Raw genomic sequence first — 19,810 nt, forward strand, 5'->3', positions numbered from 1 at the left:
AACTAAAAGAAGAGGTCTACAAGACTACAAGAAATATGGTCAAATTGTCAATTGTAAATTGGCATCAATCCATTAATGCGGCAGAAGGAAAATAAAGATTAGAACATGAGGCACATGAAGACAGATTGGTTTGTATCATTGCAAGAGGGGAATATGACAATGATCTCTTTCTATGCACTATGATAGCTGTAAAGTTGCTGTGTCCCCATCTTTGACTAATACAACATTCACAGATAAATTAGAGGGCCCTCCTAATTGCAATATTCGGTGAACATGAATGAATCATATAATATATTGATCACCAATATGTATGTCTTTTCATATTCTATTGAGTCATAACACCACAGAAATTAAGCACATGATAATAAAAAATGCTCTTGCTAGTTCTCACTTGATGCACTTCCGGAAATGACCGTTTGTGCAATATGTAGCGAAGAAATTGTTTATAGTTCAATGTATGATGATCGCTAAATTTGTTGAGTTTTACCCCTAAACGGAAATACTTGTTAAGCATATAAAAATTGGTGTGTTTGTTTGTTTATATTTTGAGCTTCGGTTTTGTTAGGTAGACAATAATTTTTGTGAACAATATGAAAAATAAGCTGTAAATTTGGTCCAATAGAATAAAAAAGCATTCTACCCCTAAATTATTTCATCCCTTAATTTTTCTTTTTTTTACTCTATTATTCACATTGTTTCTCTATACTTTTCTTTTGCCGTTTATATAAAGATGTTTGATTATGTGTGCTCATAAAATATGCATTAAGCAACTCCCAAGCAAGTCAATTTAATAGTAAGTGCAATTCCGTACCACATCCATGGACATGAAGATATTGAGATTTGAAAAGATTGATTGCATTCTTCCATGGTCAGTTAATTTATTTCTTTAGGCAATCTTGCCAATTCGATAAAAATAGCTCATAGTGCTCATTAGCTATTGTGAGCCATAAATTACATGAAAAGCTAGTGGTAACTAATTTGGGAGTACGTTATTTTTCAAAAGATTTTTCCTTTTTTGATTTTTTTTTCTTTTTGTAAGAACATCTAACAGATAATCCAAGGGAAGGTGATGACGACATGTACATAGGTGGTTGTGGGGTGAGTTTCAGGTTCAAAAGTTGAGTGTTTACTAACACTAACAACACTCAGCCTTAAAACAAGAAGGTGGTTAAACCTCATTGATCACAATGGATATTAGATAACTAGAAACCCCCACTTGGAAGTACAACTATAAATTTTTCTTGTCATTTCCATCCCCGCCCTTTGGAGATCCATTTCCACCATGGGAAGCAGCCATTTCCTTTGCCTCTCTAGTTGCGGAAGTCTCAATACCCTCCTCAATAGGAAGGGTCCTCTTTGATCCCTCCAATGCAACACCAAGTACTATATTCTCTTCAAGAACAGGCCTTGATGCCGGAGGAGGTTGTGTAGCCAGTTTCCTTTCCCCTTGTTGCTTTGTTGGTGTATTCGTAGGAACTCCACCGGCTTTATCGACATTGCCTGTTCCCGAGGAGGAAACTACACTCTCGGATTCAATATTAGGCTTGATGTTTTTAACAGCCTGACCCTTGGAATCTGGTTTTATCGGCTTGTTCTCACCCACTTCAGGATCAGGCTTGGGTGTCAACACAGTCTTGGCATTTCCGTTTGTGATAGAATTAGATGTAGCGACTTTGGCATCCACCTCGGAGTCATCTTGTATTCCTGATGAACCAACCTTCATTTCAAGTCTGGTTTGCACAGTTGCCTTGTTATCTTGATCTCCAGCTGCTCGTGCTGATCGGACTTTTGCTTTATCATCTGCATTGATCTTGTTAGGTGATTCAATCATTAATAATGGACGGTTAGATACAGTTCCGGCACCACTAATTGGGGAATCTGAGTATGGTATGTTGTCCAATTCAGCATCACTGTATATTTTCTGCAGGGTGCGAACTGGTGTTGCAAGACGGGCTCTGTGATGACCAATAACTCTAAGAAGATCCAACAGTATAGCTTCCTAATCACAGAAACAGAATTAAAAGTTGGAAGATCAACATTTTTTTCTTCTGGTAAATAGAAAATCAGTTAAATCCTAGAGCAATATCACGAAAATTAGACGGCACATTGTAGATAAACAAGGCATGTTATTACCTTAACACATAAATATTCTTCAAAATGTGAGGTCTTGACGAAACATGACACCAATATCTGAAAATCATGGAAAAAGAGATGTATTATATCATTGAAAAAAAATATCCTAGGCATCTGATCATAAAATGTTTACAATGTAATCTCAAACTAATCTTCTATATGAAGAAAACCAAAGTCAGAAAAATACACCAAAAACTGCAACAAATAATTTTTTGCAATAATTTTGTTTATAATTATGGTACCATGACTATAGTTAGCAATTTATTGGAAAACAGAACCACCAATTTGCAATATAATTTAAGCACTTTATACAAACCAAAAGGGCCTGATTTTCAGGATTTATATTGTCAAGGAACACCCTCCTGTGCAACCTCTGCTGCTCAACTTGAGGATTTTTCGCTAGTACTTTTCGCATATCGGCAACAATATTCTGCAGAAGAACTAATCCATTTAGCACAAGGAGACATCACAAAATCCTATGTAGCAAAATAAACCCAGTTGGATAGAAACTGCATAACTACTGCTCACATTAATCTTTTTTACATCCAAATGACTAACGGCTAAATGGGTTTTGATTCGCCAATGTGTTTTCTGAGTGAGGTTTCGCACAACATTCACTGTGAATTTGTGGTTTGGAATGTGTACAGCTTCACCATCTTCACCTCTTACAATAGTAGGTGACCACCAGCCAACATGCTGCATAAACAGAAAACATCAGTGGCCAAAAGAGCCTCAAAGATATCCCAAAACACAAACAGTATACAATATTTTGTAATTTCCTTATATATATATATATATATATATTTACCACAGTCAATACTTAAGAATGTGTAATTTGACCCACCTCAACGGTACCAGAAACTTCATATCCTTCAATCTTTGTTTGAATCCACTCATTAATCACAAAAGGACGAGTTGCATGGATCATCGCACTTGAAAGGAAATTTGTAAATATCTAAAACACACAATATTTTATGTCAATGTGCACCAAAATATAACGGAATCAAAAGATCAGAAGCACAACAGTTCCCACCTCACGACCGGCAAGAGTCAACAAAACTGTCCCAAGACCTCCAGCAGTAACCCATCTCTGTGTAGAGAAGCCTAGCAATTCCATGAACAGTGAAAAAGCTGCAATCCATACGGCCGAATAGACAGCTTTTCCTGCAAATTGGAATCCCATCTGGTAGAAACAGGAAATTTATTATATACACTAGAAATTGAGCCGCAACTAATATGTTACTAATAACCAACAAATCACCACAATCTGGCTTTTTAGTTTTTAACAATCAACGTCAACAAATTTAAGTTGCAAGCAGCCTAGTTTTCATTATCATATCATTTAAATACATGTACACAGCCAGAATGAATTCTTTTAACCAAATCGATTAACATAAAAAAGACATACTGGAATTGTGAATTGCTATCAATGTGTGAAACAAACTGAGAGAGAGCAAGGATGCTGAATGCTAAATATAATAGAACATGGTATAGCAGGGAAAACGTATTCCCCAACTACGGGAAACCAAGCTTCAACAGTCAGTATATTAAATTTATGAAGTTGACAGGTAATAATTGGAAACTAGATGATAGTTTTTAGATTTTCAAACTTCAAACAAGACTAACATGGTAGTATCCTTCACAGAACACAAAGAATACATACATTTCTCGTCTCACTTGGATCAGTGCTCTCAGATAAGAATTTCTGCATTTGCTGAATCACACTGCATATTGCACAATTAGTTTTATCAAAGCAAAACTTAGTAAACAGATTATTTTGAAAAAAAAAATCACATTGAGGAACTCAAGCTGACAACAATGATATCTTGGAAAACATACAGTTTAATAGTCCAATAGAGAAAACCCCAATGGGCATAAGCAGTTAAGCACAAGTTATTTCAACTGGAAGTGATTAGGTGCATTATTAAGTGAATAGTGATCAAATTGTTCAGCAGTGTTAATAGATCATGACAAAAGCAAGGGAATCGGCATACCTTGATAAACAATAGGCAAAGGCCAGAACAGTTGACAATGATCTTACAAAATGCAGAAGCCGTTCCTTAATAACCTGGCTAGTTTCTGTAGGTAGAACTACTGGTTCCAATGCTCTGAAATTAAATAAATATTCACTATGCAGAAAATTGATGCATATAGAAAGATATAAAGTATTCATCTTCTGATAAATTTTAATGTGCCATAACAACGAAACCTGCAAAAGAGTATTGCTCCAGTCCATAAAAGTAATGGTCGAAGGTAAGAAGTTACTATATAATGTGTTTTACTTTTCTTCCAACTATTATCACTCCTCTGCAAAATAAAGTAAGCAAATTAGACTTGCATACTAATAGCCCTGAATCAGTTAATATAAACATGAAGAATAGAATAACTGCAGTGTAACCTGGAAAAGCAATTTCCTTATCTGACATGCTAATGGACCAACACCCCATGTTGCAAAAATGATAATGGCAACTGAAGGCATCAACTTTAATATTACAGGATTACTATGTATCTGATTAATAGACCTGCAGAAAAGAAGGGGGAAAAATTGTAATTGCAGACCAACACCAAAAGGAATAAGCTAATAAAAGAGAACTCAAATACATACACTTACTAGGCTAAAAACCACAAAATTTACCTTGCCAACAACGTAGCAGCCACCTTAACAACAGGTAGCTCACTTGGTTGGCTTGGTACTAGAAGAGAATGGCACGTAAATGGGCGAGACTTGTAAGATAATGTATATGTTGGCCTGTTAATGTGATGAAATTGTCGAATCCCCCAGCTATCCAGTTTCATGAACTAGAATAGAAGATTATCTCAGAGAACTCTCTAATGAATAGTAAATGCCAAACAATTTCATTAATGTTGAAAAGGAATCATTTTCATCTCATCATCTTTTTTAAACATTAAATCATAGGCAAATCCATGTAGACAAGAAGCATATTTTCCCTTGACAATGAGGAGAAATTCTTACTTACTCCATGGAGAAAATCTTTTTTTCCTCCACACCATTCATCTACCTTTTATTCTTATTTCTCTTGTTTTTTTTCTCTCTCTTACTTTTCAAATTTAATGAATAAGATCACACCATAGATTAAGAATTTATTAGTCATGGAATATATAAGAATGTCTCAAAAATGAGTCATTTCCTTAAGTCCAAAACATATCCATTAAATTTTATGTAACACAGATTCCACTGGTATTGAACCAGAAATTATTTTCCAAGAGAAAGAAATGATACAAGATAATAAATAAAGTAAAATCAAAAGTAAATAGTACTATTAAATCCGTGATCACATGTTAAACAAAACGGTACAGTATGTATGTCATAGTAAATTTTCATAACAATGCTATGCAAAAAATTTTCACATCAATTACACATTATCAGCAAGTTAAAACAATAAATATTTTAAGAGCATACCGAAAGAAGATATGATGGGCCTGTATTCAGTAAATGTAGCTTGCTTCTTCCCACAACCGACTGTACACCGTAAAGTGGTATCAATGTGAGAGCAGAGGCAAAAACAATTAAGTGTACACAACAACCAAAAAGAAACGTAAGAGAATTCTTGTACCGGATGTTTATGGCGGCCTGGTTTCCTGCAAAGTCCCAGTCCATGGGTCAGCTGCAGAGAACCGGGAAGGGCCATTCTTGTATCAAAATGGATAGCCAAGAAGGCCTCACTAGTAACCAAAGATCAATGAAATTCAACTTCTATAGTATTGCTGACTTTGACACAATTCGATACTGTCTCAAAACAGATAAAGTGGCGACTATGACAATCTGCTACTCAGCTTCCTGTAGTTAAACTGATATTAGTTGTGTGAGCAATGAAATATTAAGGATATTATATCAAATATTTAAATTTTCTGTGCATCAAATCCACCAGTAGATTTATAGAATGACTAAAACCAGCTCTTGAAGGGAAACATCATAAAACCCATACAAGAAACCTACATCTCCTATTCCCTCTAAAATCTATTAGAGATTGAAGTGCAAAATTATTGGCCACAAATCAACCAATTCACTTACTCTTCAAATTCCTTTTCACTGCTTCCTTAGCATCACCATCTAACTAGGCAAAATAGAGCCAAAATCCTAGCAGCTAAACATTTAAATAGCACTGCTTTCTTAACCACCAAATGCAACAGTTTCATATACCCAATATATATGTGTCGGAAAAAGACAAATCCCCCTGTGTAAATCTATGTCAACAACAGCAGCATGAGAATCAAAAGTCAAAACCACCAAATTAGGGGATAAAACTATATACATGAAATTGCGAGCGTGCAATCAAACTTAAAAATTAAGTTGGGGATATTGAGATACATGTCAAAAATATTCAAAATTTGGAAAGATTGGATTATGGGCAACCTTTTGATGAAGAAGGAGAAGAAGCAGCAGAAGCACCTAGGTCAGGTGACAAGGTTTATTCCGCTAAAAACTCGAAAAAGTGAGAATCTTTAAAACGATTTTGGTGTGGCTTCTTCTTCTTGTTCAGCTTCTACGAGGCGCAACGCAAGCGAAAGAAGTTTTTTCATTTCTTCTTTGTTTTTGTCATCGGTGATTTTGGGTGGACCCGACCGAAAGTCTTCGTTTGTGTGCCAGAAGAATTGTTGCTTCTAGCCACCATTTCTGTTCCACGTGTCCTTCTCCAACAAGCACTCCTTCCCCACCAATGATTTTATCGTCTCTTTTTTGTTTGTTTTTGGATAAGTTTTTAGTTTACTATTTTCAGGAGTTTATGAAAATATTTACAGATCACTTTTTAAAAAAAAAAGTATTTTTCGGAAAATTTGATAAAATAATTAAATTTATAATTTTTATTTCATGTAAATTTTATTATTTTAATTTAAAAATAATGTTATTTTATTTTTTATTTTAGAAATTTTATTATTTTAAAATAAAAATAATGTTATTTATATGTGTATATAATATTTTATAAAAGTAATTTACAAATTACTATTTTTAATTGGTGGAAACTCAGGTGCAGTCGACTTTACGTGAAGTTGATAGTTGAGAACCATTAGATCAAAATTTAGTCAAATAAATCAAACCATCTCATGTCTCTCAGCTATAACTTCACATGAAATCGACTCCACCTTTTTAATTATGAATTGTTAATATAAAATAAAATAAACCAATATTTAATAAATTGTGCATACAACTTTTTTCGTAATAAAATGTAGGAGGTTGTCACAAATTTCTCGGGAGTGGAGATTTCTGTCCAACAGAAGAACGTGCAGTGTCGATGGCGGAAGAGGAGGCCAAGGTAAAGAACGAAGCTTTGCAAATAATTTCAAGTTTCGAGAACCTTCCACGGCTCGTCGTCTTCGATCTCGATTACACGCTTTGGCCCTTCTACTGGTTAGTACCTTTCGTTTTGTAATTCCTTTCCACAAACGCTTTCCCTTAAACTTCTCTACTTTCTAGTTTTCACGTGCTTTGGGTCTTTTGATAATCTGCAAAGTCTTTTTTTTTTTTTCTTTTCTGCATGTGCTGGTGTCAATTGAAACCGGTAGTGTGAACTGTGAACAAAGCTTGAGACCCTCTGTTTTTCGTTTTATATTATATATATGATATGATATTGATATGAGGAAGTTGGTGTTTAGTTTGGGGAATTGTTATTAGCTTACTTTAGCTATGATTGTTTTGATGCATTAAAATAGGTCATTTTCTGATTCTGAGAGGAAAAAGAGTTTAATTTTGATATGGTTAAAAGGAAAAAGGTACAATGAAATCTTTTCTTTTGGAGGACTATTAAGCAGCGGTTGCTAAAGTAGTTACTTTTGCTGATCTGATAATAAAATATTGGATTTCTCTGCTGAATGCTTTGCAAAGGGACAAGGGATGAGCAAAATGAAATAATTAGATAGAACTGTTACATCTGATGAATCTTTCTATTGATATTGGTGATGTTTACAAGTGCGTATTACTTATCCTTTCCTCTATCTTAGTCTTATTTTTCGTGCTCTTGAAGCCATGGTTTTGGAAAAAGCTACAAAGAGAGTAGGTTTTATGAAAATTATCTTTGGTTCTTTTTCAAATAGAAAACTAAACATGCTACTAATCTGTATTGTTAATTGAATATAACTTCCTCTGCCTCATGAGCTGGTTCTGTCGGTTATGACTGGTTTTGATTGGATGGTTTTTAATCTTTCTGATGGAAATGCTAACTTTCGTTAATCACACTAACATTTTTATATCACCTAAATTTGTTATTTGCTTGATGGGTTGCGTTAGAAGATCTCTAATTTGTTGATAGTGTTTTGTTGCTCATTTGTTGTCTTGATAGTTTTGTTTCGTGTATCTTAAATGAGTAACATTATCAAAATGTATTAACAATTGGAACCATTGAATATCAAAGATAGACATTTCTTGGGTTATATAGTTTTCCCTTTTCTTTTTGGGTCCGTCGTAGCTATTGACTTGTTAATATATGCCCTTCTGGTATTTTGGCAGTGAGTGCTACTATGAAGATGACATGCCATATCTGTTTCCACAAGCTAGAGGCATACTATATGCACTTAAGGAAAAGGGAATCGATATGGCAATTGCTTCTAGATCTCCAACTGCAAAGATAGCAAAAACATTTCTTAATAGGTTGGGCATCCACTCTATGTTTGTGGCACAGGTTCGCGACTATTAAGCTGCTCTTTGTCCCATCTTTTACCTTTATGTGGATCCTAGATCCCTTCCTATCTCTGGCTGTGTTTGAAGATCGTCTAAGGACACAAAATACAGAGAAATTGTAAGATATAAGATTGTTTTGAGAAGAAAACAGCTATAGAGACAAGCAAAATATCTCTGTCCCAAGACAGATTTTCTCTGTGTTTTCTATCCACTAAAAATATATGGATATTGGAGACAGGGTTTTTCCATCTCTATCATCTTAATGTCTCTATTTTCTGTCTTATGACCGTTACGATTTGTTGTATATCTATTATTTATTTTTTAATATAGTATTTCATGTGTTTAGTTTTAGATGGTTGAGACTCTGATTTTTGCAGGAAATTTTTTCCAGTTGGACTCATAAAACAGACCATTTCCAGAGAATCCACAGGAAAACTGGGATTCCATACAGTTCAATGCTATTCTTTGATGACGAGGATAGGAACATTGTAGGGGTAAAGTTGTCGTTCATCCTATTTTCTGTGTTTCTGTTAACTTGTTTCTAGAATCGTTTATATATTTATTTAGAACTCCAGGAACTTGATATGCATGAAATATTTGTGATCAATATGTTGTACAAGCAGGTGTCCAAAATGGGTGTGACAAGCATTCTGGTTGACAATGGAGTAAACCTTGCAGCTTTAAGGAAAGGATTATCAGAGTTTTCTCAGAACTCAGGCTCATCAAGCAGTAGCTAGCATACTGTCTTTATAAGTTAACATTAGAGCATAAGGGATGGTTTTCAATGGAAAAAGCAAGGTTCAATTTATTGGACCAGTATGTAAACATCCAACACCACTTATTATTGAACATAATTTGATTCATGGAATATTTATCAATACATTTGTTACATTTGAATGTGGCCCATTTTGTCAACACCTCTCAGTTCTCAATGTAAGAATATACTATATTAACAAATATTACCAAGGTTTAGACATGCTTTCGAGCTCTTTAAGCACTAATAAAGATTCTTGCAGATCATGCACTAAAATGATCTTCATATAATCATATCAACATCAACATTCTAACTTGCATGAGTCAAATACTATTCTTTAATTTGTCAATCATGTTTGGCTAGGTCTACTAATATAAGATTGTAAAACTTTAATTTACCAAAATTCATATGATTTGTTGAACAAGTTACTGTTGTTTATTTGTTTAAATTAAAAAGTAGAATATTTAGTGTTTAATGAAATGGGTTTTCTTAAGTTTTGAAATTACATTAAAAGAAAATATTAAGAGACGTTTACTTGAAATCAAAATCAAAACTTGTAAATTAAATGTTCTATTTAGAAATAGAATACCTGTAACTTCAGATGGGATATGTACATTGCAGAGATGCTTTTAAATCTGTAGAAGGCTATTCATAAGAACATAAATTATAAGAACAAAATTATGTACATAAAAGGTATAAAAAAAAGGATTTCTTATGAAAAGAATTTGTGAAAGAATTGTATTGACAAGCAACACATATGGATACAGAAAACTTTCCATATACAATATACAATCTAAACAAACTTTCAACCTTCAAACAGCATCATTGCAATTTTACCTATAGCAACTAGCTATTCAGATCCTTAGATATTAGAAATTATTTCAGGTTCCTTTATCCCTGTTGGATGGTGCAACTTCATGTTCTCTTTTACCAGAAGTGCATCATCTCCCTTTCTATCATTCTCAAAAGACTGCACTATGCTTCTCAACATTTCTATTAGTTTTGTATCTTTAATAAGGGTGCACTCATCACACAATTTACCACTCAATCCAAGAACAAATGCCAACAAAATTTCCTTCTCTGATGACAAAATTGTAGAATTTTCTTGCAAGTTTCTATTCTCCAATGCAAGCTGTTCTGTTTGGCTGCAATTTTCCTCCTGCAATTCCAGTTTCTGTTCTATGCAACGAATATATCCCTGGAGTTCTGCTATCATCAACTTCTTCTCTTCAACTTCCAGCGCAGCTAGAACCTCTGCTGCCGTGATCCTTGCGCAAGCTTCTCTGAGCAGCTTAATTTCGGCTTGTTCTTTGGCAAGATGGAGAGAAAAAGATGTGGACCAGCTACTGCACTCGTCTTCCATAGGATTCTCTTGCTCAAGCTCTTTGCCTTGAGCCATCAAAGCAACCTCTTCCCTGGGAATAGAAAAAGATGTAAACGTGCTACTGAACTCCTCATCCATAGGAATCTCTCTCTCAAGCTCTTTGGCTTGAGCCATCAAAGCAACCTCTTCATGGGCAAGCTGCAAAGAAAAACGTGTCAATGAGCTACTGCACTCATCTTCTATAGGATTCTCCTTCTCAAATGCTTTGTCTTCCATGGGATTCTCTTCCTCGAGCTCTTTGGCTTGAGCCATCAAAGCAACCTCTTCACTCGCAAGCTGCGAAGAAAAAGATTGTTCCTCAAGCTCTTTGGCTTCAGCCATCAAAGCAACCTTATTTTGTACATCCTCAAAATTCGAGCCCTCCTCTTCTATGCTATCTGCTTTCAAGCGGACAAAGTGTTCCTGCAGATACTCTATGCTTCTTGTTTTCTGTTCTACTTGAGAAGCCAAGCTATCTCTCTCTTGTTTAAGGGTTTCACTAAATTCTACTTGTGCAAGGAGCGAACTTTCGAGCTCCTTACGAATTACAAAATTTTCATCAAGATCAGTCTTCAAACGTTCAGCAAATGACTTCCACATTTGCAACTCATACTCTATTTCGGTTATTTCGCATAATGTTTGGTCCGATTCGTTTATTACCATGTCCCAAGCATCGAGTAAATCCAGCATATCCCTGTGCCTATCAATTTCACTTGGCTCTAAGTTCTGCAAATCTAAAGGGAGAGCACAAGAATCAACTTGCCTCGTTAAACATGCTGTTCTGTCACATTCTCCATTTTTCATTTCAAACTGCTTCATCAATTGATGTAACTTGTCTTCTCCACTCTGGTTTACTACTTCCATTTCATGGCCCTCTCTGAAAGGCTTCCATTTAGCATCATAAATTCCACTTTTCAACACTATCAGCGTCACAGATAGCTCCTCATTCAGCATCATCATCTCAATACTAAAAGAATAAGAACCTTCCAATTCCATCTTGAGATCTTCAACCTCTGCAATTTTATATATCAACTGAGACCGGTAGTTTGTTATGGCCCGCGTCGAACGTTCTAGCTGAAAGTTCCATTCAGCTTGTCTAGCCTTAAACTTTGAAACACACTCTCTATGAATCTCTTCCAAAATTTTAAGCTCGGACCGCAGCTTCGACAGAGAATATTGTCCTGCTTCTTGAACTTGATCATCCTGAATTTCTCTAAGGGACGTTTGCAATCTCGGATTCTCTTGCTCTTGCTTCTTTTCATTATGGCGCTTTCTTCGAATTTCTTCAGCAGAAGCGAGGGCTTGTTTGCATATATGTAACTGATTTTGCAGATCCTCTGAGATTTTCATCCGAGACTCTAACTTGCCCTGCAAGGAAGAGATTTCGTAGAGCAATCTAGCTTTTTCCAACTCCCAACCTTTCATAGTTGAATTGAACTCTCCTTTAAGTTGTTCATGAACCCCCTGTAGATGTTTAAATCGTTCTTTCACGTCATCACTTTCTTGGCCCCCGGTTTTCTTGTTTGAAGCCTCAAGACACCATTCTAGGGTTTCAATCTCTTGTTTGAACACATTAAGCTGCAATTCTTGATTCTCCAGTTTCACATTAGCCTTCTCTAATTCCAACGCCAACTGTCTCTTCTCATCTTCCCAATTTCTACGCCGGTTGTCGAATTCGGCCCGGAGCTTCTCGTTTTCGGCGCTTAGATCTTTGATGATATACTCCTTGGAGCTCAAATCTCGCTTGAAATCCTTGATTTCGCTTTCCTTCTGAAGAATCTCAAGGTCCATTTCCTCGATTTTGAGCTTTGCTTCTCGTATTTCGTTGACTTTTTCATTGTGCGATCTCTTCAAGTTATCAAGTGAATCCGTCTTTCCTGTTAGTTCTTCAACAAGTCTTTCGATTTCAACGTTTGCTTCATCCAAATCCTTGAATGCCTTTTGATTCATTCAGCCTCTTCAATTTCTAATCGCAACAAATATTCAAAACAAATAAAAGAGGTGCAAATTATGAAACCTAAAACATAACACAATTTCAACCCTAATTTCCTATCAATTTCGTTATACGCATCAAATTGAACGATAAAATTACGTACATTTTCAAAATGTTACGTTCTTATAAGAATGCAACCATGCATTTCAATATATATTTCTATGCAACATTAAACAATACGATAATATTATCATGATGAAAACACGATTGGAATTAAAAAAATGTGAAACCCAGAAACTGACCTAAGTCGGAGGAGCAAGGACGTGTTTGGGTGTGGAATAATGAAAAATAGTGTTTTACATGAACATGCATGATTATACGCACTACTACGCTACGTACGTGCATGATAAGATAATCAAAGATTAACCAATAATAGACACTAAGATCCTGGACCAACCGTTTGCCTAAATCACAAACTCAATAGTTAGTTCATTATATCAAAATTAATCCTGTATAAAATTACGAATTGTATTAAAGTTGACTAAAAAAGAAGAATATATCAAACTCAAAGTGACGAGAAAAGAATAACAAATAATGTATACACCTAAAGTTACCAAAGTTTTTCTTATTTTGTTATGTATGTTAACATATGAAAACCAAACTCGTTCATCGACTCATCAGGGGTAGATTGTACTAAAATTGACTGAAAAAATAGCCAAAATGAAAATTTTACAATGCAAATCTCAGGGTGAAGAGGAAGCTAATAAGTCATGAGTTGCAACGGCAGTTGCGTATACCTAACATTTTTCTAAAATGAAATTATTTATGTGCAAGTTTAAAGGATTTAGCCACATCTATCATCAATTGTGGCGAGATTAATAGTTAGTTGTTTTTTTATAAAATATCTAATCATTTATGTGCATTTTTTTATATAAATTTATACTTTTTAAAAAAATAATTTTATAGATGGTATCGAAATTTCTATATTCAAAAATAATATAACGTTCGATTATTGTCATCTAAAAAAATAGCGTAAGAAAGACTAATTACTATACCTCTTTTATATAATTTTTCTAAATTACCATGCATCGTTTTAAATGATAATTGAAAAAAAAAATTGTATTAATAAAAATAATTTAGAGATATCATATATGTAATAAATTAAAGGAATGATATACTATACAAATGTAAACATGTAAATGAAGATGGAGAGAATGATGTGTTACATACGTTTTACGTGGGATAGATTCATGGTGATTGATGTACGTATATGTTGACATGGATTGTATATGGTGGAACTCAAGTGCAGTCGTGAAGTTAATATCTCAGAACTGTTAGATAATTTGATTAATTTAATTAAAATTTTATCTAACAACTTTTAGATATTAACTTCACATAAAAACGATTTCAGCTGAGTTTTCACTATTGTATATATTAGGACTCTTATTTTGTTTTATACGAGGAAGAGAAATTAGAAAAGACGAGATTTATGATGGAAATGGATGTAGAGAAACCATGTGTAGGGCATGCGGCATGTGATATGTGCATAGTCTAATAATTAGTACAATAATACACATTTATATATGTGCATGCGGCATGTGATATGAGCCATGCATGCATGCACTCACTAATTGTTAACCTAGCTAAGGGGTGTTTCATATGCATTAATAACACATAGGCGTCCTCTCTTCTTTTCTGGAAGCTACTTAACGCCTATTCTTTTCTGAGACTCACTTTTTCTCACTCCCTTTTTGGCCGTCATGAATTTGCACAATCATCGATCATCAAGGATTTTCGCCACTTCTAATTTTATCATCATCTTTAGTCTTATTATGTATGGTACAAGAGGTAGTTGCTTTCGTCAATCTCACTTCCACTTAATTATTTGTGCTTATGAAAATTGAACCGAACCCATCCGAACCGGTTCGTTTGATTGGTTTAAAGCCTAAACTAATTTGGTTCTTATACAAAACTGTCTTCTTTTAAAATCAGCGACCAACTAGAAAATTATATATTGGACACAAAAATTAACCGTACGTAAAATTAATAGTTAAATAATTAAATTATCATTTAATACGAAATTAATTGTACATAAATTTTTACACTATCAAAATTAGTTATATTTGTAGATGTTAGGGATGAGTATGAAGTAGGTATTGGATGAAGCGATTACTATTCATCATTGTCTCATATCCAAACAATTATCATAAGATATTATCCATATCTATTCCAAAATCCAATCAATCGTTGAAAATTCTATCGTATTTAGGGCGGACAGTCGGTCAGTTCAAATTGTCGTTCCTCTTCTCTAATCTATCTTTCTGTTTTACTCTATTTTTCTTTTTTATCTAGACGAACATCTCTACTCCATCTCTTGTCCCTTTTATTGGTATTGAATTGAATTAATTTTTAGTTAATAAATAAGTTGTTAATTTATTTAAGGATAAAGTATTGATTTAGTCTCTAACTCTTAATTTTATCTCTAATATTTGAATATCTTATTTTTAATTTTGTCCTAAATATTTTATTTTTTTTAATTATTCTAGTCCTTTGATCAAAATTAAAAACTTTTCTTTTAAAAATAGTTTTTTTATTGTGATTTTTTTTAGATAATGGCAACAATTATAATTGTATAAAGAGTTGAAAATTTAAGATTTTTTTAACAAAATATTTAATAACAAAATAAATTAGTAAAAATAATTAAAATTTATCTTATTTAATATTTATAATTATTTTTAAATTAATAAATATTAAATAAAATAAATTTTTAAATTTTTTTATCTCTTTAACATTACCGTTCCTCTAAAAAATTTTGGGATTTAGACAAAAGTGACTGTTTGACAAATTTTTTTCTCCTCAAATTAGTTTTGATATTCTAAACACAAATTCAAATATATATTAGTAATATTTTTTTATCTTTTAAAACTTCAAAATTATGAATAAAGCAATAAATTAATTAAACTAAAAAAATAATAATACTCAAACATTATAGCTAACTAGCTATGCTAGCTGGATAGATGTTAGTTTAGTACTGTAAGAAAAGACAACTAAAAAATAAGTAATAGCAAATAATCCAAAATAAAATAGGTGAGAGACTTTGTCGCTTTTGAATGCAACTTGCAAGCATAATAAGAGAAATGAAAGCATCATCAAGCACCAAATTCAGTGCTCCATCTTTTTGTCCTTTTAAGGATAGAAAATAAAAGAATCATCATCACTACGCCAAATGAGATCAGAAAATTTCAACATTTTCCTAAAGCAACCATGTCCATCTAAAGAAGAAAAATATTAAAGTGACTATAGCTACATTAGATATGGTAAACTGTACTATAGCATCTTACAAGAATCATCAACCACACTATATTATGACCCTTATATAAGACATTATTAATTAGTCAATAATGAAGCACTACGAAGTAATAATATTTTTAGAGGTCTGCTACACATACAAGTCTTTTTGGCTTACAAGTTTTACAAGTCTAATAAAACACACGCATTACACTTAATTAACGCATTACACACTTCCACATTCAAGAGTAAATGAAACGCACGTTATTCAACAACTTCCTATTTTCAAAACGCGCTACTCACCATGCATTATGAACGACTCTTCTTCTTCTTTCTCCATGAAAACAATTTTCTTGCCAAATTTGAAGATAATGGAACTTCAGAAATACACCCAAACGATTACAGAAATACACCTAAAGGATTACAGAAATACACCCAAACGGTTATAGAAATACACCTAAAGGATTACAGAAATACACCCAAAGGATTTAATACACCCAAAATTCGTTGAAGTACACCTTATGCATATTTTAGAACTCTTTCTCTTTCTCCTCCTCATCTTCTACTGCTTCTTCTTCTTCAAAAATGATTTCAGAGGTTGATGTCAAAAAAATAGAAATCGAGAATAACGAAGAAAGAAAACAGAGAGAAAAGCACGTAAATGAAGAAGAAGAACAGAAAGAGAAAGAAGAACGTGCAGCAAGAAGAAGAAGGAGGAGAAAGAGAAGGCAAGAAACGAAAGAAAAGAAGAAGTAGAGGAAGAGGAAGAAAAAACGTACAAAAAGAAGAAGAACGAGAAAGAGAAAGCAAGAAACGAAAGAAAAGAAGAAGAACGTGCAGCAAGAAGAAGAAGAAGGAGAAAGAGAAGGCAAGAAACGAAAGAAAAGAAGAAAAAGAAGAGGAAGAGGAAGAAGAAGAAGAACGTAGACTTTGTATTGCGTTTTTGGAGTTTATTCGTTAATTAACTTGTAAAGCATACAAGCCCTAATAACTTATATGCAGAACTTTTTTCATATTTTTATTGTGTAATAAAAACAAGAAAAATAATTGAGAGTACTAAATAGTAAGCCTAATTATTCTCCCAACTCTATACAATTAACACTTATCAAGATTTTATTCAATTCATTAATATGTGTTTCTCTCTCCTTATCATTAATTTCATGCATTCAACAAAAAAAAAAAAAACGATGTTGTGTGAATTTATCAACTATATGTAGTAGATCAAACATAAATTGAGTTTATCCCTCTAATGATATTATTAATGAACATGACAAGATTCTCAAATCAAACATATTAATTTCTGTGAGAATCTGTCAAGATATTTAATTTTTTGTGTGCATTATATATTTTGTCCATAATATTTGTAAAAAATGTCAAGAATATTTTTATTTTATTATTTTATTCCAAAATCTGACAAATTATTAACAGTTTAATTTTTCTAACACACTTTTTTTCCATTCCTTCATCTTTATTTGTCCTGTATCTACTCTTTCAAATAACACTATCACTATTTTAATAGAAAAAAATCGAGATTTTATGATAAATTAAATATATAAAATATGAAATAATAACAAGATTTAAATTGTAATACCATTTAATTTATTAAATTTTTTAAAACTTAATTAATTTATTTAAAATTTTAAGAATTAAATTAAAATTTTAATTATCAATATATAATGTTAAAATGGTCAAAATGAATATCCGTGAGTGGTTCAATAATTACTAAATACATAATATTATTAGAACCGGGAAATAAAAAATCTGTTATTACGTTGTCGTTTGGTGCCTAAGGACAGGCACATGGAGTGTCCAATGCAAATGTATGTGGAGAAGGCAAAGGCCCATAGGGTTCACCTTCAAGTTAATTAACATCAAGTTAGGATCAAGTATAAACCAACTTGGATTGGTCGAGTGATTAATTCATTTGTACGTTTAAGTAAATGTTGAGGGTTTGAATTTTGGTTTGTGCATGCAGTAACTCATTAATCAGCGGCTGACCATTAAATGAAGTTCAGATTTGTGATGAATTAATCTTTAGTTTATCGGATTGAAAAATACTGTGAAAAAAAAAATATTAGGGTCAAGTACAAGTGGTTGATTGTGTGTCCCACAGCCATCTTTGACACAATGCAAGTGGCCACAGGTTCAATTTGATCTTATACCTACATTATTTGTACTTTAGCACCCATGTTATTGATTACCTTAATTCATGTGTAAACTAAGGTAGATTTTGTATTGTAACAAGATTACAATTAAAAATGTTTGGTAATAAAAAAAATTGAGTTAAAAATAATATGAATTTTTTTATTAATTTCTTTAATTACAATACATATATTTATTATTTTTTTTCTCACTCTCTTCATTTTTTCTCACTTTAACAAATAATAATAATTGAATAAGATATACATTAATTACATTAATAGTAATAATAAAAAGTACATTAATAATATTCAAATTCTTTTATCAACTATTATAAAAGAATGGTGAACTCTATCATGCCCTCTCTAAAATAAAGGATAAATTACCCTTTGTGACATATACAATGATTATTGATAAATTATCTTTTAACCAGAGTTTCAAAGTTTGAATGAGATCGTCAAATCTAATTGCTATCTCTAATACGATCGCTAGAAAATTCTAAAAACGAGAGAGCTAAAAAACTGATAAAAATTTCTGATATATTAGTTAAAAATGATGGTAATTGGTGCGTGAAAGGAGACACCAAGGTATTTTATTTTTTTATCTTTAATTGCTCTTAAATTATTTTTCAATCATTATTCAGATGATAAAAATTCTAAGATGGTAATTATTGACTCATTGTTTTTATGACTAACTAATATTTTGGTTTGTTTTTGTTATATAGTTATACAATGCTACGAGGGTTGGTTATCTGAAGAGGAGTATCATTGTTGATCCGACTGAATTTTAAGAAAAATACTAGGAAAAAAATTTTAGGAAGGAGAGAGCTGAAAAATTAATAGATGTGTTCATTGAAATGAGAGATTGAAAGCATATGAACAAGTTTAAAATCCTAACCTAATTGATTGGAAATGGTGATTGGATTTGAGAGGAATTATGGTTTTAAAATTGAAGAAGAGGTGTATTTGGTGCGGATTATAAAAATAACACTACTATCAAATTTCAAGAGAAACATCGCGTCAATTGAAAAAAAAGAGAAGATAACGTGAATCTTAAAACTCTGGTAGAAGAATAATTTATGAATAATCACTGTATATGTATGTCACAAAGAGTAATTTATCCTTTATTTTGAAAAGAATAGAGTAAAATTCACCAAAAAAAATATTATCTACTATTAACAATTCTATTAAATCTGACAGATTTTTTCTTTTACCATGTATGTGCTAATTTCTTATCTATTATGCACATAATTTTTTAAATCTATTTTCTTTAATTTTTTTATTTGCTTGTTCTAAAGTGAAATGAGTTAAAATATATTTAATATAATATCTATAGTTTTATATATAATATTTATAATTTCATATTCATAACATTCATATACTTTTATATATATAATATTCATAATTAATAAATTTTTACGATTAATATTATTCAATTTTAAGATATATATTTTTTGAATTATCTCACATATGCTTTAATAGATTATAATTTTAATTTATTTTAATATTTTTTAGATAATATTCATATGTATATTTATTTATCGATTTTAATCTGATCAAATAAAAA

At 32.3% G+C, this 19,810-nt stretch overlaps 3 protein-coding genes across 5 annotated transcripts; 1 reads left to right on the forward strand and 2 right to left on the reverse strand.

Moving 5' to 3' along the window:
* Positions 1 to 839: 839 nt before the first annotated feature.
* On the reverse strand, positions 840 to 6,848 carry LOC112799945 (mechanosensitive ion channel protein 2, chloroplastic-like). Of its 3 annotated transcripts, none has more exons than XM_025841948.3 (14): positions 6,509 to 6,848; positions 5,709 to 5,932; positions 5,555 to 5,614; positions 4,769 to 4,932; positions 4,532 to 4,655; positions 4,343 to 4,440; positions 4,128 to 4,241; positions 3,797 to 3,857; positions 3,167 to 3,316; positions 2,978 to 3,088; positions 2,662 to 2,829; positions 2,450 to 2,563; positions 2,134 to 2,190; positions 840 to 1,999 (listed from the first exon to the last, which is right to left on the reverse strand). In XM_025841948.3, the coding sequence occupies exons 2-14, from the start codon at positions 5,781 to 5,783 to the stop codon at positions 1,229 to 1,231; spliced, it is 2,067 nt and encodes a 688-aa protein (XP_025697733.1). In that variant the 5' UTR covers positions 5,784 to 5,932; positions 6,509 to 6,848; the 3' UTR covers positions 840 to 1,228. The 3 variants fall into 3 exon arrangements, with proteins under 3 accessions (XP_025697733.1, XP_072052271.1, XP_072052272.1); XM_072196170.1 differs by having other exon boundaries at positions 4,745 to 4,932; positions 6,509 to 6,795; XM_072196171.1 differs by lacking the exon at positions 4,769 to 4,932 and having other exon boundaries at positions 6,509 to 6,814.
* A 51-nt stretch (positions 6,849 to 6,899) lies between these two features.
* LOC112799948 (uncharacterized) lies at positions 6,900 to 9,743 on the forward strand. The gene is made up of 4 exons (XM_025841954.3): positions 6,900 to 7,501; positions 8,597 to 8,768; positions 9,145 to 9,261; positions 9,391 to 9,743. The coding sequence occupies exons 1-4, from the start codon at positions 7,386 to 7,388 to the stop codon at positions 9,502 to 9,504; spliced, it is 519 nt and encodes a 172-aa protein (XP_025697739.1). The 5' UTR covers positions 6,900 to 7,385; the 3' UTR covers positions 9,505 to 9,743.
* Positions 9,744 to 10,383: 640 nt separating this feature from the next.
* LOC112799879 (uncharacterized protein At4g38062-like) lies at positions 10,384 to 12,834 on the reverse strand. The gene has a single exon (XM_025841870.1). It carries the CDS (start codon positions 12,832 to 12,834, stop codon positions 10,384 to 10,386), a length of 2,451 nt encoding a protein of 816 aa, XP_025697655.1.
* Positions 12,835 to 19,810: the final 6,976 nt, after the last annotated feature.

The sequence above is a fragment of the Arachis hypogaea genome, chromosome 5 (assembly GCF_003086295.3).
Source record: "Arachis hypogaea cultivar Tifrunner chromosome 5, arahy.Tifrunner.gnm2.J5K5, whole genome shotgun sequence".
Lineage (NCBI taxonomy): Eukaryota > Viridiplantae > Streptophyta > Magnoliopsida > Fabales > Fabaceae > Arachis > Arachis hypogaea.